General features: G+C 43.6%; 1 protein-coding gene across 2 annotated transcripts in view; it reads left to right on the top strand.

Annotated features, from left to right (window-relative positions):
- Positions 1-9103: 9103 nt before the first annotated feature.
- Positions 9104-25916, top strand: part of Nsmaf (neutral sphingomyelinase activation associated factor) — a 55930-nt gene continuing 39117 nt past the window's right edge. For both annotated transcript variants that reach the window (XM_029533226.1, XM_021222341.1), the window contains exons 1-5: positions 9104-9413; positions 20903-20992; positions 24781-24859; positions 24969-25036; positions 25112-25148. In XM_029533226.1, the coding sequence (XP_029389086.1) occupies positions 9355-9413; positions 20903-20992; positions 24781-24859; positions 24969-25036; positions 25112-25148 (333 nt within the window). In that variant the 5' untranslated portion in view covers positions 9104-9354. The remainder of the gene's footprint in view (positions 9414-20902; positions 20993-24780; positions 24860-24968; positions 25037-25111; positions 25149-25916) is intronic.

Raw genomic sequence — 25916 nt, 5'->3', positions numbered from 1 at the left:
ACCAAACCCAGTAACTAGGCTGATGCCAAAAAGAGCCTGCTGACAGGAGCCTGATATAGCTGTCTCCTGCGAGGCTCTGTCAGTGACCGGCAAATACAGAAGTGAACGCTCACAGTCATGCATTGGACGGAGCATAAGGTCCCCAATGAAGGAGCCAGAGAAATACCCAGGGAGCTGAATGGGACTGAAGTCCCATAGGAGGAACATCAATATGAACTAGCCAGTACCCCAGAGCTCCTTGGAACTATACCACCTATCAAAGAGAACACATGGGAGAACTTGTGTCTCTAGCTATATATGTAGCAGAGGATGGCCTAGTTGGTCATCAATGGGAGGAGAGGTCCTTGGTCCTGTGAAGGTTCTATGTCCCAGTATAGGGGAATACCAGGACCAGGAATGGAACTTGGTGGTTTGGGGAGCAGGGAGTGAGGGGAGAGGATAGGGGATTTTCAGAGGGAAGACCAGGAAAGGGGATAACATTTGAAATGTAAATAAAGAAAATATCTAATAAAAAACAAAACAAAAAAAATAAAAATAAACAAACAAACAAAAGAATGACTTGAAGTGAATTCGTGGGTCCAAGCTGTGGTGACTTTCCAGGCCCTCCCCGCTCTGTGTGTGTCCTCTGCTCTAGACAGCTTTCTCTTGCTGTTCTAGAAACTCTCTGGTTGAGATAGCTCGCTCTGCTAGTAGAAATTCTAAAAACTATCTGGATAACTCATGCCTTCTCTGACCAAAGTCAGGAAAGCTGCTATAAAAAACTATTGGATCTTCTGACCAAGTCACATCCTGCTAGAAAAAACGCTAACAGGGAGGACATTCCTCAGAAAGAATGTGAAATATGTACCTTAATACACAAACAAGCCTTACATCCACAGCATCCAGCTCACACCCCATGCCTTGTCCCAGGGGCAGGAACTTCCCATGTCACTCTGTCCCCACCAAGGCCACACACTGGGTGTGGCAGCTCCTGGAGGCTCACACCAGTGCTCTGTCTCTAGGGCAAGAATCATGTCACTCTGCCCCCACCAGGGCCAAGGTCAAGTTGAGGAGCTGTGCAAGGCAGGGAAGAACAAGTATTTTCTCCAAAAGCTTTGGTTATATGTGTATTTTTGTTTTTAATAATAATAATAATAATAATAGTAATTGTAATAGTAATAAATCTATACACACACAAGAAGGAACTGAACACAGTAAGTAGAACAATACTAGGATCCTAGCACACAGGAGGCCGAAATAGGAAGATTGTTGAGTTCTGGGCCAGCTTTGCCTAAAAGTTCCCTGTCAGAGAAACAGTAACAGTAAAGCAAACCCACACAGTTTAGAACAATGTCTTTTCCAAGCCTTGAAGAACAGCCCCTCTTCTCTTTAGTCTTAGCATCAACCCAAGAAAGCTCACATTATTCTGCAAGTCCAAGTGTCCTCACAGAATACTGTAAGTGACATTTTCAGTTTGCCTCCTACTGTGATATTAGTGATCCCACCAAACCTTCTGTTGGAATCTCAGTTTCCACTGCAGCCACATTAAAAGCAGCAGTCAGCATGAGTGGATTATCCAGGGGTGGATCAGTTTTGGGTAGGTTTGTAGCTGATGGAAGAATGCGTTTGGTACACTTCTTACTATATAGCCAGATGCTGGTACTGTGTTCTTGAATACCTCAAGTCCCAGCCCTAGAAAGAAAGAAAAAAAAAAGTCATGCACCAATGAGTTTTGGGAAACTGTGTAAAGAGAAGAACATGACCAAGCTTGAAGAAACAAATCGTAAGGGATATGGGGTGTTCTGGAAGTCACAAGACTACACAAGCCAAGCTGAACGCTCAAGACCATAGAGGGAGAGGCAGAGCCACAGGCGGCTTAGCAAATGGTCCTGAGCTGATAGTAACTCACGTGTGAGGACTTATCTGGAATCACAGTCGGTGTCTGGTAATTAACTAAGGAGAAATAAGGAGAGCATATGGGATATAACCACCCAAATTACTATTTTTCTGAATAACAGAATGAGCGGTAAATTCCTAATTCAGTAAAGTATACTGTCCTTTGAAAATATATAGAAGTATAAATGAAGAAAACACAAAATCTTAATCTTCCTATTCAAAGATAACTATTACAAACATTTGCAGTATTTTTCTTCTATTTTTAAAGTTGATTGGTAGTATTATATAAAATAAGCGATTTCATGATTTTTTTTTCAGAAATAGATTGCAGTCATTTGCTTAGGTAATTAAATCTTCATTAGAAACAGACTTTTAAGTGGACATATAACAAATATCCTACTGAATAGATCATCAATAATTTACTTAACCATTACTCTTTTGTTAATACCAGATCACTGTTAATTTTTCACACACTGAAAATAAAAGGATAATGAATACTTTAGTTCATAAATCTTGATGATAAATATATATTTTAAAGAATATATTTCTAGACATTACTTTGATGGACATAATACTTTATATTGATTATCACTTTGACAGGATCTAACATCGTGTAAGAGATAAATCTGTGCACATATCAGGGAGGTAGATTCTAGGCTGTATTAACTAAGTTGGGAGATTGTTCACAACTTCGACAGTGGTGTCCAAGAATCTAAGTTGGGTCTTCAGTCTACATGGCAAGGGTTGAGCCATCTAACTGATGCTAAATGTCTGTATTTGGAAAGAGTACCATATAACTCTAAAACATACATACATTTATTTAAATGTTATTTTATGGATATTTTGCCTGCACATAAGTCTGTTTACCATGTGCATGCCTGGTTCCCATGGAGGCCAGAAGAGGATATTAGATTCCTGGAACTGGAGTTACAGATAGTTATAAACTACCACATGGGTACTGGGAATCAACTCGGGTCTTCTACAATAGCAGTGACTGCTCTTAACCACTGAATCATCTTTCCAGCCCTTCACTGTTTCATTTATGGTTTCCTTCTTGTGATAATTTTTTTTATTTTATTTATTTATTATATGTAAGTACACTGTAGCTGTCTTCAGACACCCCAGAAGAGGGCGTCAGATCTTGTTACAGATGGTTGTGAGCCACCATGTGGTTGCTGGGAATTGAACTCAGGACCTCTGGAAGAGCAGTGACTGCTCTTAACCACTGAATCATCTTTCCAGCCCTTCACTGTTTCATTTATGGTTTCCTTCTTGTGATAATTTTTTTTATTTTATTTATTTATTATATGTAAGTACACTGTAGCTGTCTTCAGACACCCCAGAAGAGGGCGTCAGATCTTGTTACAGATGGTTGTGAGCCACCATGTGGTTGCTGGGATTTGAACTCTGAACCTTCAGAAGAGCAGTCAGATGCTCTTACCCACTGAGCCATCTCACCAGCCCCTTGTGATAATTTTTGATGGACAACGTGCTGTTTAAAAATATTCTGGATTTATAAAGTATAAGGGTGAAGATCAGAAATGGAGTACGAATCTAGAAAACGCACTGATGTCCATTCCTGTGAGGAAGACAACTTGTACAGATGACAGACGATAGGCACCTCTGACAACCATGTAGAACTCCCAAGATTGAGAGAGCTGTGTGAGATGGGTTGATAGCAGTGGTTCTCCACTTCCCTAACGCTGGGACCCTTTAACATAGTTCCTCGTGCTGTGGTGACCCCCAGCCAGAAAACGATTTTTCATTTCCACTTTACAACTGTAGTTTTGCTACTGTTGCGAATCATAATGTAAATATCTGTGTTTTCCAAAGGTCTTAGGCAACCCCCGTAAAGTGGCTGAGTTCTCACAGGCTGAAAACTGCTGGTTTATAGAGTACCCACTTTTATTTCTAACAGTTGCACATTAAAAATCAGGAATGGATGTTGGCAGTTGAGAGGCTGTAGGGATCGCTTGAGCTCATGAGTTTGAGGTTAGCCCGGGCAACGTAGCAGAACATCTTCCCTCTATCTCAAGAGAGAGACTGAGGAAAGGGGAGATGGTAGAGGCAATGAAAATTTCAGAACCAACACTAGCTGCAAGTGCAAGTTTTTAAACATATAAGCGAAACTTTGGAAATTAAAAATTAAAATAACATACTGAAGTTAACCAAACTATACATCTCAATGAACTTCTATAGTTAGAAGAGCTATTCTAAAACTGACAATTCAGGTTGCTTTTGATATTTCCACTATTAAATATATGTTATATACTTACCCATCAACAAAAATGAAAATCCATGTGGTGGCTTGAATAGGTTTGGCCCCCATGGACTGACTCATGTGTTTGAATGCTTGGCCCATAGGGAATGGCAGTATTAGGAGGTATGGTCTTGTTAGAGTAGATGTAGCCTTGTTGGAAGAAGATATTTAATTTCTTAAACAACAGACATGCACAAATGTGCACGCACACACATGCGTGTATTCATACGCGCGCGTGCACACACACACACACACACACACACACACACACACACACACCCTAACTCTTAAACAGACTTACCCAAATCTTTGAGTTTACCCTAAGTCAGAAAAAACAGCTTCAGACTAGCCGAAATTTCTGTCTTCAACACCCCTTCAATTCCTCCCTTACAAAACTGGTTAAGTTACTAGATGGTCAACTTTATGAAATCCATTGTGAGGGTAGGGGCAGGCAAAGGGACCCAGGAGCAGGGAGTAAGGGAGGGGAGAAGTCAGGGAACCATGGGGGCTTGGAAGCAATGGGGTGAAATCCTGCAGACAGGAGCAATGCTGAATGCTGCTTTAGTATGCTCAAAGTGACCAATGACTGTGGAGATCTGACAAGGAAGCGTTGTAGAGGAGGCGTATTGGTAATGGATGTCCAGTCGAAACGGATGGAACTGATTGCAAAGAGAGAAAAAAAATGGAGACAGCATGTGCAGATAAATATGTCAAGAAGTCTTGTGAGAAATGATATGCTGGAGGCAAGTACAAGATAAGGGGAAGCTTATTTCAATCTTAAAAATATGTTTTTAACTCCCACCCAGAGCTCAGGGAACCCCACTAAAGAGAGTACAAGAAGAATGAAAGAACCGGAGGGGTTGGAGGAGACCAGGAAAACAAGGCCTTCTTGTAAAAAAAAAAAAAAAAAAAAAAAAAAATCTGTTTTCCTCCCAGCCCCTGCTTCAGGAATGACGAGTCTCAGACTAATTATTACTAAATGCCTAGGTCATAAGCTTTGGCTCATTCCCTGACTAGCTCATAACTTATTTAACCCATTCAAACTGTTCTATGTCTTCTGTATGGTTATATACCACTCCTTCAGCACCAGCTTGCTTCTTCCTTTGAGCTTCCTGATCAGCTCCTGCAGTGTCTCCCTCCAGTCACTCCCTGCATCTCCTTTTAGTCTCTTATTATTTCCCAGAATCCTCTCTTCCTGTCAGTGTCCCACTTCCTATTTCCTGCCTCAGCTCATTGGCCATCGGCTTTCTAGAGATTCTCTCTACACCCTCTGAATCAACTAAGCAAGGCCCATATCAGCTCACAGAGACTGACGCTCCAAGCACAGGGCCTACCAGGGTCTGCAATCAGGTCCTCTGTGCACATATTGTAGTTATAAGCTCCGTATTTTTATAGGCCTCTCGAGACTCTGAGAACAGATGCATCTCTGACTTTTGTGCCCGCCCTTGGGACTTGTTTCCTCCTCCTGTTGGGTGGTTATTTCCAACTTTGATATGATAATTTTTGCTTCATGTTATTATACTTTATTTGTCTTGTTTGGCTGTTATCTCTTAGTACCTTGTTCTTTTCTAGGGAGAGACAGAAAGGGAGTGGATTTGGAGGGGGTAAGGAGGTGGAGAGGAACCTGGAGGAGTGAAGGGAGGGAAAACTTTAATCAGAATACACCCTATGAAAAAATTATGTATTTTAGTAAAATGAAAAAAACATTACTATTCAGATGGGAAAAATCCAATACTGAGAGAAGATAGATCGACTAAGAGAATGACAGAAGAAAGCATAATTTCAGATTCTTGATTGCTGGGAAGAAACTTTGATAGAAACAAGGATATCTTTTACACACACACACACACACACACACACATACACACACACAGACACACACACATACACACACACAGACACACATACACACATACATACACACACAGACACACACACATACACATATATACACACACATACACACACACACATACACACACAGACAGACACACACACACACACACACACACACACACACATACACACACAGAACACAAGAGCAGAGAGGCCAGTGAGGTGGAGATTAAGTGTCAGGAAAGTGAGAGACTGCCAGCTCTTAGTTCTCTTAAATTCTTGTCCCTAACAAACTATTATAGCAGACATATCTCTCTTCTGGGCTAATGTTCAAGAAAGACCCTTTGTAAAATATTTCTCTCTTCTTTCTGTCCAAGAAACTCCTAAAGTAGGAAGGACCACGTATAGTCAGAGGTGCACTGTTACAGTAGGTGTGGGAGCTGAACTGAGCTCTGATGAGTGGAAAAGTAAGAAAATGCTCTGAAGGGGTGACTCAGGAAGGGCTCAGTGGCTCAGGAGAACTGGGAAACAGAAAGCTACAAAAGGCTAGTCAGGCAGCTTGTCTGCTAGCAGGCAGTTTGAAAAGTCAGATTCTGTCTTCCCATGCCCATTTCAATAGAATGACTCTCAGGACCTTGAAAGAGATACTTTTTTTTTTTTTTCCTCCTTCCTCAGCCCTCGGAGGGCATGAGAACTTGGGTGGTAGGCGAAAGGGAGGGGGGCACTTTGGCCTCTGGCTTAGTGAGCCCTTGGGGAGGCAGGCCAAGGGCCTAGAGGCCCTTAGAGGGGACATTGGTGCACCTTAAGTCATGAGCCATAACCTCTGAAATGACCCCCTCATGCACACGCACGCACGCACTTCTCTCTAGAGGCTAGTGACCTGAAAGAGATACTTCTGAGCTGCAGCAGATACATAAACATCCCAAAGGAACAGAGGAGTGATTAACAAATGTAAGCAGCTTGGGAGTGCTTTGTTGGTGTGTGTGTGTGTGTGTGTGTGTGTGTGTGTGTGTGTGTGTGTGTGTGTGTGTGTGGTATAGGTATGGAAGTGTATTCATGGTTGTGTGCTCCAGGGCGGTGTAACCTTGGGAGACCAGGCATCAATGTCAGGACTTCTCACTGAACCCAGCACTCAATAGCCATGCTAGCCAGTTAGTTGCTGCCTCAGACTCCCCCGTGTGCTGGGGTTACAGGCTGGACCGGCCATGCTTCATTATTTTCTTCTCACACGAATGCCCGGATGCATATTCAGATCTCCGCCCATACGTGGCAGATACTTTGCTGGCAGCTATCTTCCCAGCCTATGTAGATAGTGGTTGAGGACAGCAACAAGATCTCTTGGCAGCTTTGAACAGGTACTAAAGGGGGCTTAGGGCCATCAGGAGGAACCGTTAGAAAGGATGCCAGAGCTTTAAGGCTCTTAATGGAGAGGGAATGAGATGGAAGTCCACAATTTTTGTAAGCTAAGATTAAAGCCAACTTAAGAGAACTCAGAAGGACCTGGATAGAATTTGGCCAAGGAGAGACTCTGTCACTCTCAACCTACCAGGACCACATCTTTCCTCAATGTTTAATGAAAAGAAAAGCTAGATTCTGGTCTATTCTTTAATTACTTTATTCTAGCCAAATTAATCTCTCTCCTCTGACTTCATAGCCTCTACTATACTATTTGTCACACAGAAAAATTTCAGATGGTACCTTAGCCACTCTCATAATCTTTTTTTTTTTTTTTTTTTTTTTTGGTTTTTCCAAGACAGTGTTTCTCCGTATAGCCCTGGCTGTCCTGGAACTCACTTTGTAGACCAGGCTGGCCTCGAACTCAGAAATCCACCTGCCTCTGCCTCCTGAGTGCTGGGATTAAAGGCTTGCGCCACCATGCCCGGCTCATTCTCATAATCTTATGTCATTGTGCACATATGTACACCAACACTTTCCCAAGGACCACTGCACCACTTACAGTGTCTATGCAGCAATTGGATAAAAGGAAGAGATTCACTGACAGAGGGTACTCAGGTCTCTTTAGTTAGGACCTCCTATCTTCCCCCACATTCTGCCATGGATGAAAGACAGCTAAGAAGCACTGAGACCTCCTCCGCCATTGTTTTGTTTTTTTTCAACCCTGCAGAACCTGATTCTTAAGCCAACATTGGGCGAGTTTCAACACACACACAACTTAGAGGCTTGTTATCTGAGAGTCCCTTAAAGGTAAGCAATAGCCAGTGTATTCTCAGGGTATTGAGAAATCACAACCCCTATGAAATGCGAGTCATGGTAGGTAGGACAGACTTAATACAAAAGATAATAAGTATTGTTGAAGGTCAGAACCTTTCTTTACTGCTAGTGGGAGTTAAATGGATACTTTGAAAGCACTGTGGCAGACTTTCAGAGTTCACAGATGGACTTATTAAAACAGTCTAGCAACCCCACTCTTTGATTTCAACTTCACTCAACAGAAATGAAAGCATTTACACACACAAAAAGGGGTACATGAATGCTTATAGCCAAGAGGAGGGAACACTGTGCCGTGCCTGGCAACTGTTGAATATATTAATGGAAATGCAGTGTTTAATACAATGGAATACACTTCAGTGATAGAAAGGAATGGAATGTTGACTTGTGCTGTACCTGTCCGACGAACCTTGGAAGCATTGTGCTAAATGAAAGAAATCAGACACAAAGACCACATATTGTACGGATGTTTTTATTCCAGATGTCCAGGCTAGGCAAATTCACAGAGACAGAAAGTTTAGTACTGTTTTCTAGGGCAAAGGTTTGTGGAGATGCAGCTAGGAGTAGTGATTGCTAAAAGGTAAAGGTTTCCTTTTTGAGATGGTAAAAATATCCCATCACTGTGGTAACAGCTGCAACCTAAATGTGAATATTACTAAGAACCGCTACACCATATATGGGCAAAATAATAATAATAATAATAATAATAATAATAATAATAATAATAATTTAAAAAATCCCATCGATTATTTATTTCAAAGACTGAAATTTGGGACTAAACATCCAAAAACCTTGTTATTTCAAATCCCCGCCGCCAACGAATTGGGGGGGTCCCGGGCAGGTCTCGATGTTCACGTGTGAGATCTCCTCGCCGCCGCCGCAGCAGCAGCAGCAGCAGCAGCAGCGCTGCAGAGGTTAGTCGGGGCCGTGTAGGACGCGGCTCCTGCGGCCTCAGGTCACTGCGCGCCCCTCCTCCGGGCCTGAGTCACGGCGTCGCCCGAGTCCCCACGCGAGGATGCTGCGGTGAGCGCGGACCGGACGCCGCGGGCCCTGGGGCGCAGCGTGGGGCTCTCGGCCGGCCGCCTGCCCGGTGCCGTCGCCGCGGCTCGGGACTGCTCTCAGGACAGTCGGCGGCCTGCGCGCCCTGGGCCTCCATGGCGTTCACCCGGAAGAGGCAGCGCGAGCAGCAGCTGCAGCTCTACTCCAAGGAGAGGTGCGCAGGGCGGGAGGCCGGGCCGGGTGGCAGCCGGGGGCTCTCCTGCAGGCCGCGGAGCCGAGCGCGGGTGGGCCCGGCTGACGGGGGGCGCCTCGGGACGCGAAGGCAGGGCGGTCCCCGGGTCCTCTCGCCCGGCCGCCCGCGGTCCCCAGTCGGCGTCTCCCCAGCGACCCCTCCGCGCCCGGCGGCCGGCTTTGCCTGTCTGCGTGGGAGGCTGTTGGGGAAGCGCGTGCGGCGGGGCGGCCGCGGTCAGCCGCGGCCCAGGGAGGACGTGGGTAGAGCTCCGGCCTCCCTCTGATCCGGTCCCCGCACAGGAAAGCGCACTTCCGTCCCGTGTGTGTGTCCCTCCCGGGGCGGTTTTGGGACCCACGCGCCTGCGGGTGACCCAGCTGTGCTTTCAACGGGAACGCGGGCTACATTTTTTTTTTTTTTTTTTTTTTTTTTTTTTTTGGAGATGCGGGGTTTGTCTGTTCAAATGGGGAGAGCGGTCACGTTGTCGTAGGATCGGACGGTCACGCTGTCGCTCAGTGGATCCAGGGAAGCAGGCTATGCCAGGAAATGCAGGTGCCGCTTTTTTTATTCTGGGTGGCTCTGCGGAGGCTTCACCTGTAGCTCTTACTCAACCTGCCCTCTTTCCCCCTGCCCCGCATCTCTCTTTAAAGCTGTAGAGGGCTGGCAGGGTGGTCCGTGCTGAAATTACCTTTTCACCTCCGGAATTTAAATGGAATTTCTTTGTCTGGCACCCGACGACTTGTCGAGACTTGTTGGTGCTCTCTGTATTACATTGATGAGCATTCATATTAACAGTTGAAATGCTTTAAACGCGTGGCCTGTCATCTTCTGGGACTTAGTCATTAGTAACAATCCTGTGATAAACCGCGAAATCGGACAGGGGGTGTTTTGTTTTGTCTTAGATTCTGACTCATTTTAATCGTCTTACACTGCTCTGTAATGTTAGGGCAACTCGCTGCCCTGGTTATTTCCAGCAATTGCTGTTTTGTTTACATATTAGGCTCACGGTGGTCCTCCAAGGTAGGAGTTCTCCCAGCCCAAGCACTTAACAGCTGCCAGCATCAACGCTTCCCTACCCTCCTCAGCACCAGCAGCTGAATTCTTCCTGATCACCCCAAATTTGTATTTCTCTGCTTAACAGCTTTGCAGTCCTAGGGTACTGTTAATAGATCTCTGTTTGCGTTAGAGGAACGTTTCTGACTGTGAGATTTTTGAACGTACACTAAGCAGATTCTTTACAAATCATAGAATTCATTTTGAAAAAGAGGAACTTTTACAAGTTACCTTTGGAAAACCGACGTCACTGAGAGCCAGATCTACCATTTTTTGCCCACATGTTTCTTTGGCTTATCATTTGGCAACGTTGGCTACAAATGGGCAACGTGATAAAGGTGTCCGGTTTAAGCTATCTCAGAGTACTGTTCTTTCCTGGAGCTTGAGGCTAGCTTCAGAGATAACCAGAGGCCTCTCTGCTGGGTGTACTCACAGACTCTTATACTGAGTCAGGGATTTTAGATTTCTACAGCTACCAAACAGTGAACCCAGAGAAAGAGAAACTGAAGTTAGCTTGCGTTTCTTTGATGGCTGATTCAGCTGCAGTTAGAATAGGGTACATTTTTCCACAGAAGTAGAGGCTCCTGACTGGGAGATTCTGCCGCAGTGATGACAGAAGAAAGGATGGAGAAAAGTCAATATATTCCAGGTGTTTAATGAGATGGTGTGAACAGCGCTGGTATTGTATATGGCATTAAAAAGGGCCGGAGAGAGAAACCGCTGGGATTGTTAGGTATGATCTGAGACTCTCAGTTAAATATTAATTTTAGATAAATTTTGAGCATATGTCACATGTAGATTTGGGGACATATTTATATTAAAACCACAGTACAGACTAAATATATTGTTTATCTAAAATTCCACTTCCATCTGGACATCCTGTACTGTTATTTGCTAAACAACACAACCTTGCACTCTGACTTAGGTTTCAAATAATCGTGCACTGGTGCTGTTTGATGGAGTTTATGGGGGAAAAAAAAAGCTTTAGTAATTTTTAGGACTAGAAAGGAAATAGTTCAATAAAATATTCTTGTGTCCCTACAATTATGTCAGGAGCCACATTGACTTTACTGGTTATTTCAAAAGTCCACGATTAGATGCCAGTGAAGGCAAAAGAAAAGTCAAGCGACAGTGCCAATATATTCTCTGAAATAGTTGGGCATGGCGGAAATGCTCAGTGGGTAAGCAAAGGAGGCTGCTCTACAGACTGCTGCGGAAGGCATCTCCACTCAGGAATATTTCTGTTTACGTTTTGTCATCCCAACTCTTCTCATCTTAGGTGATGTAGAGGTTTAGATGGCTGAGATGCCCGGAGCCTAGAGAGAGAGAGAGAGAGAGAGAGAGAGAGAGAGAGAGAGATTGATTCTGTTCCTATCATGTAATCAAATGAACGGCTTTGTGGTTTGTAAGCTGTCGTTTCGGCTCAGGCATTACTGATTGTGAAGTTTCTGTTATGCCTGTATGTCACAGTCATTCCACAGACTTCCACTTTGTTCTAAATAGTCCATGGATGTGCAATTCCTTAATTATGCTGATATTAAATTTCTTTTATTCAGCATATTTGCTTATCAATTTAGTATGCATTTATTTATAATACATTTTTAGTAGACCAAGAGATTTGTTATTCCCCTGTGTAATCTTCCATTTCTAATGTGGAACATTCCAGTTTTTTATTCTCTGTTGTAGGTTATGCTAGGCATTAGAAACAGAGATAAATTGCAGAATCAGGACTCAGTCAATCAGGAGTGCTTGTGGATCACAAAATTGTACCTTTAAAGAAATTGGCTCATTCTTTTCTTTTTTAACATATAAATCTTTGAGTGAGAAAATAAATATTGCAAATATTTGGCTAACTTAGAATTTATATTGACTTGATCAAAAAATGCTTCTTATTCCATTATTATCTCAAATTAACTTATTCCCAAATCAGAATCTACTCATAAATAGAATTTGGGGCTTTTTGCTGTATGATTTGCATTAGCTCTGTCTTTTAAGTATGGTATAAATAGCAAAAGGCATTAAGGATTCAGTACTTAATTATAGTTTCTTCCCTCCATGCCTCCCTCATCCTCTTCCTTTTTTTTTTTTATAAGATAGGGTCCCAGGTAGTCCATGCCAGATGTAACTTATTGACCTCCTGCCCATACTTCCCAAGAGCTGTGATTACGAGCATGCATCCTACCTAAGACTGTATTAACCACGGTACAATGTTTTCCTTTTTTGCTGTTGTTGATACACTGGGGATTGAACTCAGGACCTCGTGCATGGTAGATAAACACTTTAAGTCTGAGTTGTATGTTTTTTCTAAATACCACTGCGGTCTCAATTTTTATCACCAGATTTTTAGAAATTGCCTAACATTTTACTCAAAAGATTTTAAAAATTAGTGTTTTGTTTTGTTTCTTTTTTCCCCTAGTGCTGGGGATTGAGCACAGTGACTTTCAGATTGTAGGCAATATTCTAGTCAGCCCTGATACTTACTATTAATTTATATTTTATGAGGAACTTTGAATTGTTATCTTTTTTTTTTGTTTGTTTGTTTGTTTTCAAGACAGTGTTTCTCTGTATAGCCCTGGCTGTCCTGGAACTCTGTAGACCAGGCTGGTCTCAAACTCAGAAATTCGCCTGCCTCTGCCTCCCAAGTGCTGGAATTAAAGGCATGCGCCAACGCCCGACTAGGTGATTTTTGTTATGCAAAATTTTCCACTCTTAATTATTTCTGTAACCTTGTTTTGTATATGTTTCTTGTGAATAATGTATTATCTAAATTTTAAACTTAAAGCCATTACATTTTATTCATTCATTTTGAGCATATATGCCTGTTTGTGTGTACGTGTGCATGTGTGTGTGTGTGCATGTGTATGCACGTGTGCGTGGAGGTCAGTTGCAGGAGTCAGTTTTCTGCTTCTACCATGCGGACCCAAGAGATCTAAACAGGGTGTCAGGCGTGGAAGCAAATACTGAGCTGTTTGCCAGCCCCTTGTTGTTGGCCTTGTTAGCAGGTCATTTTGAGTCTTTGTCTTAGACAAAGTTTATTTATTATTATGACAGAATTATTTCTTCTATATTCTTTGACTATATCCCCCCAGCCCCTTTTCCTTTGGATTAAGTGAAATCCGTATGTGTTCTTGCTACTTTCCTACCAAGTATGGGGTTCTGTATTCTAATTTTATCTTTGCTTTGGTGCTTATTCATTGACATTTTAGTATGTAATTTAATATCTGAAGCTAACCATTCTCCCTACCTTCCTATCAGTGCACAAGCCCTGGAATAATTACTCCTGTTGTCCCATACTAAATTATAGTCCACTGTTGTTCTGTTAAATCTACACATTAGGATTGCCTGATTAATAATTGCATAGTTTTATGTGCATACTTGCTAGTCTTTGATGGGTTTCCCTTCTTGCATGTCATGTCTTCCTTATGAAAATTTTCTGTCTTAGTAATATCCTATAAATGTTCCTCCGAGCAGGGTCTGATGATAGGAAGCAGCCATAGTTTCTGCGTGCCTACACATATCCTTATGTTGCCCTTGCTTTGAGAACAGTCTTGCTGGCATGTATCGTTTAACATTTCTAAACAAAGGCAGATGGCCAGGGGATAGCCAAGGACTAGCTGGAGAAGCAATGTAGGTCATGATACCACTAGTAGAGAAATGGTCAGTTAAGATAGGGAGAAACTTGAACCCTGCAGGATGACCAGGCTTTGCCTTGTCCTTAACCTCACTGGCCTGAGGGGGGACTGGCTAAATCTGTAAGATCTGGCAGGACTTGAGGTATCCCTGTCTATAGTTGGGGAAGCATGAACACATTCCCTGGCAGGCTAGTAAGGTCCACGCCTGTGGGCAACCAGAACTAATGATCTTAAAGACAAAGCTGGATTCTGGGCAGCTTCGAAGGACACCACTTTTTCATCTGTAACAGACCAGCACTGCTGCTATTGAACTGTTTATAAGTAGACTGTCTTCTCTGGAAGCTTTGGAGGCCTCCTCTCTGTGGTGTTTGCTGCCATTTATCCAGCCCTGCTGATTTCCTTAGACTCAGGCTTATTTGGTCTGTTTCCTAAATAAGCTCACCTATTCAGTATCTCCACTGAGTTTCGGAGTTGAACTGAAGTAATTAAGTAAATGTTTGACAAGGTCACTTAGCCTGGCTGTGTGTGATGGTTGATTGTGTCACCTGGATTGCATTGGGAAGCACCTGAGGACATTTCCAGGGAAGGTCAACAGATAACAAGGCACACCCAGAATGTGAATGTCCATTATGGGTTGAAAGAGGAAGGAAGGAAATGTGCAGGGACGTTGTTGCTAACTGCAGCTGACGCCTCCCTACCAGGAGAGACTAAAACCTATGCCTCTGACTAAACTAACACACCTTGACTGAGCACAAGCTGGCACTAGCACCGAGGTCTGGGGCCCAAGTTCAGCCTTTGTTCCACTGTGACTTACTGATTCTGTTTTAAACACAAAGCATGTGAACTGGTGGACAGTACTTACTGTTATGGTCTCTGCAGTGATAGGAGCCTAGTTTATAAGGCAGCAGAATCGTAGTCTCTCTGTATCCCGTAGGCAGCAGAGTGAGCATGCCTGGAGCTTGCAGGCCAGGTCACAGCAGACTCCAGCTGTACTCTGACTCCTAGATGATTGTGATTGTGAGCATCCAAGAGTGGGAGAAGCTCATGGTTCTGTCAGTCAGGTGTCCAGGCTCTCTATTTTGTTTGCTTGTTCTTTCCAACCACTTCTTTACGTCTGTCAGGTCCCCAAGGCTCCCCGGGCTGTGCTTTTGTGCAAGTACCACAGACTGTTGCAGGGCCTTGAAGGTGCTGGGTAAGCACTCCCCCACATAGCTTTATCACCCAGCACACTGGCCTATGGCCTGGATGAGTAAGGAGGCCCAAAGACTTTTAAGAGCTTTGGCAACGTTTCTACCTCTATCCTCATAGGTTGTGGAGACTTAGAATTAGAAGCATCAGGCTTTATGGGTAGTGTAGGAAGGGTTTTGTTAGCTGAGCCGGGTCAGGATGTAATTTTCTCACCCCGTTGAGAAGACAGTGTAATTTCTTAGAGTCGGGCTAAGTAATGGGGCGGTAGACTTGCTGTGGAGGGGAAGGACTACAAAAGTCAGCAGAAATAGTGAAATTGGCTTTGCTAGGGACCCACAGCTTCTGCAGAGGAAGAGGAACCAGTAATTTATATGAGTCAATGAGTACCAGAGCTAGAAACACTCTTTAATCGCTCAGACATTTCTATGCAAGTTTGTAGCATATGGATAACTTGACACTAATTAGAGACCCCTGAGGAGAGGGAGCCTCAGTTGAGGAACTGCCTCCATCAGATTGGCCTGTGAGCTGTCTGTGGGGGCATTTTCTTGATTGCTAATTGATGGGGGAGCGCCTCGCCCAATATGGGCAATGGCACCCTGAACAGGTGGTTCTGGGTAGTTTTAGGGCTGGTGAGATGGCTCAGCGGTTAAGAGCATTGACTGCTCTTCCGAAGGTCCTGAGTTCAAATCCCAGCAACCACATGGTGGCTCACAACCATCCGTAACAAGATCTAACGCCCTCTTCCAGAGTGTCTGAAGACAGCCACAGTGTACTCACATATAATAAATAAATAAATCTTTAAAAAAAAGAAAGAAAGAAAGAAAGAAAGAAAGGTAGTTTTACATGAACCTGGCAACGGCGCTCCTCTGGGAGGTACCCTGAGCTCCTGCCTTCAGGTTTCTCTAGGTCAGCAGTTCTCAACCTCCCTAATGCTGTTACCCTTTAATACAGCTCCTCATGTTGTGGTGACAGCCAACCCAAACTTATTTTTTGTTGCTACTTTATAACTGCAATTTTGCTACTGTTATGAGTCAGAATGTAAATGTCTGTCTTCTGAGGTCTTAAGTGACCTTTGTGAAAAGGTCATTTGTGACCCACAGGTTGAGAACCATGGCTCTAAAGGAGTCCTGTAACCTATAAGCATACATTAAGTCTTTTCTCCCTAGGTGGTTTTCTGTCATGGTGTTTATCACAGCAACAGAAAGCCAATTGGAACTAGGGATAATGGGTGTTTAGGGGCCACTGAAGCTTGAGGAGATGGGAGTTGAGAGTAAAATCCAATGCTGAAAAGCTGCAGACTTGTGTGAAGGTATCAACCTGCCAGGGGAGGCAGTGGGTTCTCCTACTGGGAAGATGCAACATTCCTGAGTCTGGAATTCAGGACCAGAGTGGGCGGGGCCCCACAGCTTTGGGAAAGAGAAACAGGTAACATACGTGTATTCATTCATTGCAGGCCCTGTCAGTGGACTGGAAACTGTAACAGATGTGTACCTGGGGTAGACCAGGAAACAGGAAGTGGCAATAGTGACAAGTGTGGAGAAGCTTAGTGGAGCTAATGACAGCCTCTCACTTCCCTTCTGACACTACACTTAATGCAGAGAACTTGGCAAGTTTACTGAATTCTGAACATTAAAGGGAAACTAGTGAAGCAAAGTGCAGCGAAAGTCTTCAGAAGATGCAGAAATCCAGGATAACCCATTTGAGTCAAGGGATCGAGGCTGCAGCCTTACCTGAAACCTAGAGTTTTAAGAAAGCAGAATTGAAAGTTTCAAGTAAGAAAAAACCAACAACATAAAACCCCCACCACACACACACACACACACACACACACACACACACACACACACCTGAAGAGCTGCAGAAAGGAAGACAAGCAAACGTTACACAGAATGGCTATTTACTAGTGCAGCCCCCCCCCCCCACGCCTAAGCTGTTTTCCAGATCTGAGGTCTAGAAGTTATAACTGGCTTCAAGAAAGTCGGAGCCTCCCCTGAATGGAGGCTTTGAAAAAGGCTGTAGGTTAAAAAAAGACAAAACGAATTTTTAAAAGTCTGAAATGAGGTTGCATATAGCTACTTGGCAGGACTACGTGAACGTAGGACAAAGAAAAGGACTCTTCCTTTGTAGTCTTCTCATGGCAGAGACCTTCCTCTGAAAGAGAATTTCATTTTGTAAGATGCAGAGGACACAGGTATCACATAAATGCAGGGAGCTTCCAAGTAGAATTGCCGTTGTCTGGTGATGTAGGAACTTTGAGAGTCGCTGCAGGAGCATGCATGCTCTAGCTGCTGGCAGTTCTAGATAGACAGATGGTTCACAGACCATGGAGAAGGAAGGAGGAAGTTGTCACCATTTACCACTGTGAACTACCAGTGAAGTTCCACCCTGGTGCGCTAATCTCAGTTGGTGGAGTTCTGATTGGTAGGTAAAACAGGTAGTAAATGTCAGTCATCTTCACTTGGGCAGAGACTAGAGATCGCAGAGACGCATGTGCATATAGTTAGATGGAATCTAAGCGACTGCTGAGAGTCTGAGGGAACACTGCAGAGCGTGCTCTTAGCATGCAGAGTACTTTGAACTGAAGAGCTGAGAAGGCTTCGGAAAGTCTGACCTCTTGCCTCTACACCCTTCTAAAGTGAGTCCTGAATCCAGAACTCGACTTCTGCATTCTCTGTCATAGAACTAAGCCTGTGTCCGTTAACCAGCCACAGAGACTAGAAAGGTCAATTTCTGTTCCTCTCGTGAAGACCTTCACTGTGAGGGGTCCTGACCACACTTTGGAGGTCGAGGACTCTGAACAGAACTGCTGTTGGGATCCCTGCCCACATAGCACTTCCTCTGTGCTTCACGTTTCTGCGGCGCAGCTGTCTACTTTGTGTCTCGGGGACTTAAGCCTGAAAAGAAGACGGTTTCCCCCGGGTCTTTGGAAGGCTCTCCTGTCATGCAAAACTTTGATTAAATAAATTTGTTGAGCTTTTCCCTTGTGTGCCTGCTTACAGGAGAGTTGGGAGTGACTGCTGTAGACCTACTATTGGCATGATTGGGAATAACTGAGTCTCTGAGCATGTAGGGTTATCCTTCTGGCTGGCCCCAGTGGAGCAAGTGGTCAGGTGTTAAGCATAGTAGAATGCCTTAAGTGTCGGGTAACATGAAGGCAGAACAACGTGTTTAATATGATGACTTCCTAAATGAGAAAATGTATCTAGAAAATGACCATGCTCTATAAAAGTGGGTTACATAAGTCTTCTAAAGAAAGTGATTCATGCTTTGCTGTAATACTAGTGCATGGGAGCACAAAATTATGAAACTGCATAACAGTGACTTTAAGGTTTTTCAAGCATTAGGTTTTTTTTACCCCATAGAATATTGTTTGGAAATTATTGTTGAAAGCTAATTGAGATATTTTTTACATAGACAATATTTAAAGCATACCAGTAAACACTTGCATGAAAACAAGCCAAGCAGCTGTTTACACCGTTAATGTTACTGGGTAAGATTTGGCCGGAGCCCTTCTCTGTAGACTTGCATTTCTTGTCAGACGTAAGTATTGATAAACCAAGGAAGGTACTATTAATTTCTGATAAATTTGGTGCTAAGGAGTAGCTGTGCGTGTATCTTAACTGCTATGTGGAGAACAGTTGTTTGGGAAGGTGCTCTGTATTTGGTAGCCGTAAGATCAAACGTGTGCCTTGTTCTAGACCCTTTTGTTCCCCCTTTCTGTGGAAGCTATGGGGGCAGGGCAGCAGGGAGGGAGTGCACAGCAGCCCACTGTGTGCAGCCGGAACTAGGAGTAGTTCCTGACTGGTGCCTTCCTGGACCTTACCTGACACATCGAAGGAATGCCTCCACACTCCTCAATCTGGTGACTACTGAATTCAGATGGACTGAGGAACATTTCAGGCCATGAGCTGGCAAGTTTAGCTTATGACTAATCTTTTTTTAAATAAACTGGAAACTAATTCAAATTTATGACTAATTTTTGTTCAGAAAAAAATTTTTTTTTGTTTTTGTTTTTGTTTTTTCTAGACAGGGTTTCTCTGTGTAGCCCTGGCTGTCCTGGAACTCACTCCGTAGACCAGGCTGGCCTAGAACTCAGAAATCCACCTGCCTCTGCCTCCCGAGTGCTGGGATTAAAGGCGTGTGCCCCGGGCGTCAGATCTTGTTACAGATGGTTGTGAGCCACCATGTGGTTGCTGGGATTTAAACTCCGGACCTTCAGAAGAGCAGTCAGGTGCTCTTACCCACTGAGCCATCTCACCAGCCCCTTGTTCAGAAATTTTAAACTGGAGGACAGGTCATTAAAACTTAGATGGTAAAACTGGTTCCTGTATTCATTAATTTTGTGAGTCAGTTCTTTGGGTCAGGGTGTCTTTTGAGTGCAGGACATTATTAGAATGTCATGACCCATCAGCTAGTTTGGTTGTCACTCTGTCCCTTTTGTCTGTGACCTTTCCTTCTGACCCCACATTGTCTCTGGTCCTTCAGTTTGTAAGTTTAAGCTTGTTTGAGTCCTGTGTATTCATATTAGAAGCTGCCTATGTGGGAGTGACTTCTGCATAGTGACACCTGCAGGGTCTGGATTTGGGGAAGTCCTGCTCTTCCATTGGTTTTCTGATGAGTGATTCCATCTCCAGAAATGGACAATGACTTCCGTGCAGCTAATTCTCGCATCTGCTTTCTGCCTCCTGCAGATTGGCTCACATCTCTTCCTGGATTTAATCTTTCTCTAGTTTGCGGATGTCTTTGGGTTTTGTCATTTTAAAATATTTTATTCACGCCTTAGTATTGTCCCAGGGAGAGACAAAATAAACAATATTCTGTGTAGTTCACATTTAATCTAGATATCTCCCTCCAGGATAGCAGTGTTTAGATCCATCTGAAGTCTGACCCTGCCTGAAAGCTTTCTGGGGACTCTCAATGCTGTCTGTCAGTGTTCCCTGCCCATACTCCGCAGCCAGTGACGTGTTTCTTTTCATTTTTTGGCCTTATACTTATTTCTGTAGCAGTTCAGCTAAATGACTTTTTTTAGTTGTGTTTGCATGGGCACGTGCCATGGTGGGGGCATGGCGGTCAGTGGGCAGGTCATCAGGCTGGACCAGGAATTGCCTGCCCACTTTACGTCTCTGTCCTGTCTTCCTTTTAAAGTTCAAAGCCCTTAAAACTCAAGGAACTATTCAACTCAGTCGATTTGTCTTGCTTATTAAACACGCGTGGTGTCTAAAACATCAGGTTGGTTATAAGCATCTTCACGCCTGTCTCGTAGAGCTCATTGTTCTCGGGAGTCACAGGAACTGAAGTCTGTGTGGGACTGGTGTCGGGGTATGGCAGAAAAGCTTGACTTGTGGCGACATGAAAATTTCATAGGGGTGGGGGAGAGAGCCCGGTCTTTGTAAACAGTTTCACACAGTTGGGGACTGGTTTAAGGAAAGTGCAGTTACCTTAAGAAGGAAGGACTCAGTCTGGGGCACAGGAGAGAGGAGTGTGGGCTTCAGGGAGAGAGTGCTGACTGGGGATTTGGGAGCGGGCATTTTATGTGTAAAGCCTTTAACGCTTTCTGAAAACCAGAAGCCACACCAAGCTGTCTTCCTCTTCCCTGCTTAGGTTTTCCCTGCTGCTGCTCAACTTGGAGGAGTACTACTTTGAGCAGCACACAGCATTCCACGTCCAGCACCAGGGCAGCCAGGAGGAAAGGTGAGTGAGCTCAGATAGCTCTGGGACTCTATGAGCTCAGATGGCTCTGGGACTCTTTACACTAAACACAGGGCAGCGTAGGGGCCGCTCTTCTCCGCTTGTAGCTAGGCAAGGAGATGGGGACATAGCTTACGATGGATCTAGCTCCCGTGAAGCTGCTGAGGTGAAGCTGCTGAGCAGGCCCGTGGTCTAGCACATCACTCTGTTCCTGTGTCTCCCTTGTCACACGGTGCACCCTGCTCTCAGTCACTGGGTTCCAGTCAAGTACTGCTCATAAACCGTGGAGCAGTGAGAAATGTCTCCCTCTTCAGAATGAAGAAATAATAATACAGTGTGAACTCTTCAGAGATGTTGGGTGACACAAGTGAACCCTACCTTAAAATGGTTTAAAGATAATTGAAGAAGGGTCCCTAAAGTAAATGGAAGAAACCCTCAAATCTTCAGGTGACCTCAAGAATTTATTTGACTTAATCAGTAAAAAAGAACCTTTTGTATGAAGTCAGCATGTATTTTGGGTCTGGAGTTTCTAGTGCTTTATTTTTTAATTTGTACTTTGTTGAATGAAAGGCTAGCTCCTGCTCAAATAATAATAATAATAATAATAATAATAATACAGTGTGGACTGTAGGCAAGTCTGCTTTCTCCATAACTTCTAATTGCTCCTGTAAAGACAGATCCTGTGCTTTGATTCAGGTTTTTTGTTTGTTTGTTTGTTTGTTTGTTTTTTGAGACAGGGTTTCTCTGTGTATCCCTGGCTGTCCTGAACTCACTCTGTAGACCAGGCTGTCCTTGAACTCAGAAATCCGCCTGCCTCTGCCTCCTAAGTGCTGGGATTAAAGGCGTGCGCCACCACGCCCGGCTTGATTCAGGTTTTGAAAGCTGTAAATCAAAGCTTGTTTTTGCCTTTGAATTCTTGTTTTCCTTGTACAAATTGTACTTCAGTGTCACCACATTGCTGATTAATATGAGCTTATTCTTAGCTGGAATATTCTAGCTAGTGAATATAATGGAGTGATACCATTTAAACCCCCGATGAAGCCATGGGTCTGTGGGAGGGGCCAGCAGACCAAGTAGAGCCTTTGGACCCAATATCTGCTTTTATTGGTTGTTTTGGAATAGCCACTGCCATTTGTTTCTGTGTGGCCCATGTTTGATCACTCCATGACTGTATGATCTATAAAGATATCTCTGTCTGGCTCTTCATAGAGACTGTACCATAATTATGGTGTATCCTAATCTTCAAGAGCTGCTAAAACTATTAGGGGAGAGGTTACCGAGAGCTTTTGTAGTGGGCACGTTAAGATTAATCTCACCTCAAGACCCTGGTGTCTGCTGTAGACTCCATGTGTTCCCGCCCTGAGGCATTGCCGGACTAGGGAACAGCATCTGATCTATCTCATGGATACTGTAAAGAAGGGCATGGCAGAGGAGCATCACACAGATGTAGTAAGCAGCATTTATGGGGCTGGCACATGAGGTTACTGCTACAGTGGGAGGGCCCTTGTCTAGAATTTTCCAGAGAATCTGGGTTCTGTCCTCGTATTGCAGAAAGCACAACGAAGATCATGATGTGGGGAAATTATTTTAGACTAACAAATGTAAAGTGTAAGCTAGGTGTGGTGGTGCATACCTTTAATCCCAGGCAGAGGCAGGCAGATCTCTGTGAGTTCAAGGCCAGTCTGGTTTACAGAGTGAGTTCCAGAACAGCCAGGGCTACACAGAGAAACCCTGTCTAAAAAAAAAGTAACTGCCCAGACAGAAAGCCATTGAAGAACTGAAGAGAATTTTAAAATTGTGATAAGAATGCTGAGGTTAGCTCTCCACAGTTGATGGCTTCTGACAGTGGTGCCGGCAGGCAAGGACTCGTTTTCTCTAAATGTCTGGCCACCAGAGTCTTGACCATTCTCCAGTGAGGATATGTGTAGCGGTGGTGGGCAGCCCTGGGAGGACTGGGAAATGAGTATGCTTAGGGTTTGTGATGTGGAATTCCTAAATAACCAATAAAAATGTTATCTTAAAAACAAAAGAAAAGAAAGGAAGGGAAAGAGAGAGACAGAGAGAGAAAGAAAGAAAGAAAGAACTTTTTAAAAGACTTACATGGAAGTGGAAGTGTCTCTGGTTACAGGCCTGTATGTAGACCAGCAGGGCTAAGGAGGGGTTCATACAAGAAGCAAAAATCACCACATATTGACAAATGGCTAAAATTCTGTGATTAGTATATGTGTAGGTATTTTCTATTCTATTTGCATATACTTAGAAATTTTATACTATTAAAAAGTTTTAATCTTGGGTATGTTTGTGAAAGACCCACAACGTGAGGACTCACCCACGTTCTAACTCAGGAGCCGACACCCCAAATCACTCACGAGAAACGGTCTTGATGCAAACTGCAAGAGGACCTTTTATTCCAAGAGCGCTCTGGGATCCACAGTCGTACACCACGCAGGGGTAGAGGACTATGGACCCTGAGTAGCTGTTTGAGGGGGGTGTTTAAAGGAAGAAACCACAACTCAAGGGGATGGGGAGGGCGTTGTTGGAAAATACCAAAAATACCAGTTAAGAGTCATGAGGAAGTGGGAGTCAAGACAGTTTCTATGAGCCTCTAACAATAGCACATTTGCATAGTGGGTTCCAGGAGTGGTTGGGGTGGGTCAGGGTGACTTTCTTTGAACGAACACTCCCTGAACCCAAGAAGCGGGTGGGTGGAGGAATGTCGATCTCTGTTTTATGATTAGCATGCCTTGGGGCATTGAGTCACAAAGGTCACATTCTCAAGCCTGGGCCTAAAGGCCTAGAATTTATGTTTTTGTTTTTGTTTTTTTTTTTTAACATTTTATTTATTTATTTATTATATGTAAGTACACTGTAGCTGTCTTCAGACACTCCAGAAGAGGGAGTCAGGTCTTGTTACGGGTGGTTGTGAGCCACCATGTGGTTGCTGGGATTTGAACTCTGGACCTTCGGAAGAGCAGTCGGGTGCTCTTACCCACTGAGCCATCTCACCAGCCCAGAATTTATGTTTTTATGTTTCACCTTTTCATTTGCATATTAAAAGCAAATAGATATAACAACATGAAAAATGTAAAATTTCAAAACTCTTTGAGAAAGCAGAGTTTAAGCTGAACTGTGGCCCCCTGTATGATGGCCCCGTTCATCCATTCATCCATTCAGTGGTGTATTGAGTAGTGAAGATAACCAGGAATTTCCAGCAAACGTCCTTCACAAGAGGAGAGAGTGTTGCGCTGGAAGTTGGGAGGACGTCCTCAGACTAAACGACCGTAGTTTTAGTGGAATTTGTTTTGTTTTGTTTTTGACACTTTAGATTTCTGCTAAGTTATATACAGATAGAGACTCACAGATTTTTTTTTTCCTTAGATTCTCACAAATACACAAGTCCTTGCATGCTCAGGTCCTCATCTAAGGTGGTGTAGTATTAGCTTGTAACCCTCAGGTATCTCCCTCCTCTTTACTGTGTTATGTGCAGAGCAGTTGTGAAGATTCAAAATAACAACAATGATAATGTTGGCAAATGTTAGTAATCAATGGGGTCGTGGGGTTGCTGTTAACAAGCGAAGCTGTAACTTCAGCCTGTGTGTATTTCTCCGGCCTCCTGAGAGTGGCGGTAAGGGACATGGTGGCTTGTCACCACCACCCTGCTACAGCCTTTCTCTCACTGCCAAGCTTTTATTAGCTGACACCTTAGCAATCCATGTTCTAGTTAAAATAAATAACTTTTGAGGTCGTCCTGGCGTTCATCAGATAATTTGTCTCTTCTCCTCTGGCTCCAGGAAAATCAGAGGCTCCTTAAAGATATGTTCAAAATCAGTGATTTTTGAACCAGATGCAATATCTCAGCCCATTCTTAAGGTAAAGCGTTTTGAATGTGAGCAGAAACATTCCTAATTTTGTGTGTGTGTCTGTGTACTTTCATCTTTACCTTTTTTTTTTTATAATAATCTCTCTCAATTTTATCCAGATTCCCTTGAGAGACTGTTTAAAAATAGGAAAACACGGAGAAAATGGAGCCAATAAACACTTTGCAAAGTAGGTCATTTTTCACTTTTAATTTTATTTCAACAAAAAATGTTATATATCTGATGATTTTTATCTTCATTTCAGGGCAAAATCATGGGGTATCTCGCTCATTTTCAGTCAGGTAAGAAAACATTTAGTAAAAATACTTATTAAAATGTTAGTATGTATTTTTCCAAACTTGTGTGAAGATTTTGGTGTTAATGTGTATAATTTTTTGCATGATGAAATTATTCATTTATATAAATCTCAACTGGTAACACTTGCAATAGATGTTTAAATGCCTTGAGAATTTAATCACTGAGAAATAAACTTTTTAAAAACTAAGGTTTTCTCACAGGACCCTCTGTATTTTTTACTAAGTATAAGAGTTGCAGTTTGTCCTCAGGAGCCCAGCACAGGAGGGTTGGAAGGAGAGCGCAGTAGTTCCTTCTGTGGCCGCCCACTGTAAAGGTGGGAAGCCAGGGCCAGGCTGCCTAAGTGACCTCAGGCTTACCTGACAGCCCAGCGTGCCTCAGGAAGGGTAGACCCTCCTCTCCGGAATGACCGCAGTATTGTCTTTTGTTTATTCCGAAAGTGTGCCATATTCACTTATGCATCCGCGGTTGGACTCAAACCAGTATTGGCATCACGTGAGAAATTAAAATGTAGTTTTCTGTTGGCACGTCATTAGTTAGTTTGTAGACTGAAAGAACTAAGTAAAGGAAGGGCAGAGGTCTTTCTTTGTTCCTTTGACTTGCAACTTCACATACTTTGTGTAAGGGTGTGTTATCTGGGTTACGTTCTGTGCACTTCTGAAGTGTCCAGAGAAGCATCATTCTGTGATCACATGAGTGCAGGAAACCTGGGGGGAACATGACTGCTCTTGAGCAATTAGTCCAGAGATTTGCAC

Source organism: Mus pahari, chromosome 22, assembly GCF_900095145.1.
Source record: "Mus pahari chromosome 22, PAHARI_EIJ_v1.1, whole genome shotgun sequence".
NCBI classification, from domain to species: domain Eukaryota; kingdom Metazoa; phylum Chordata; class Mammalia; order Rodentia; family Muridae; genus Mus; species Mus pahari.
The sequence above is the reverse complement of the archived record's forward strand: the minus strand, read 5'-3'. Positions and strand labels throughout refer to the sequence as shown.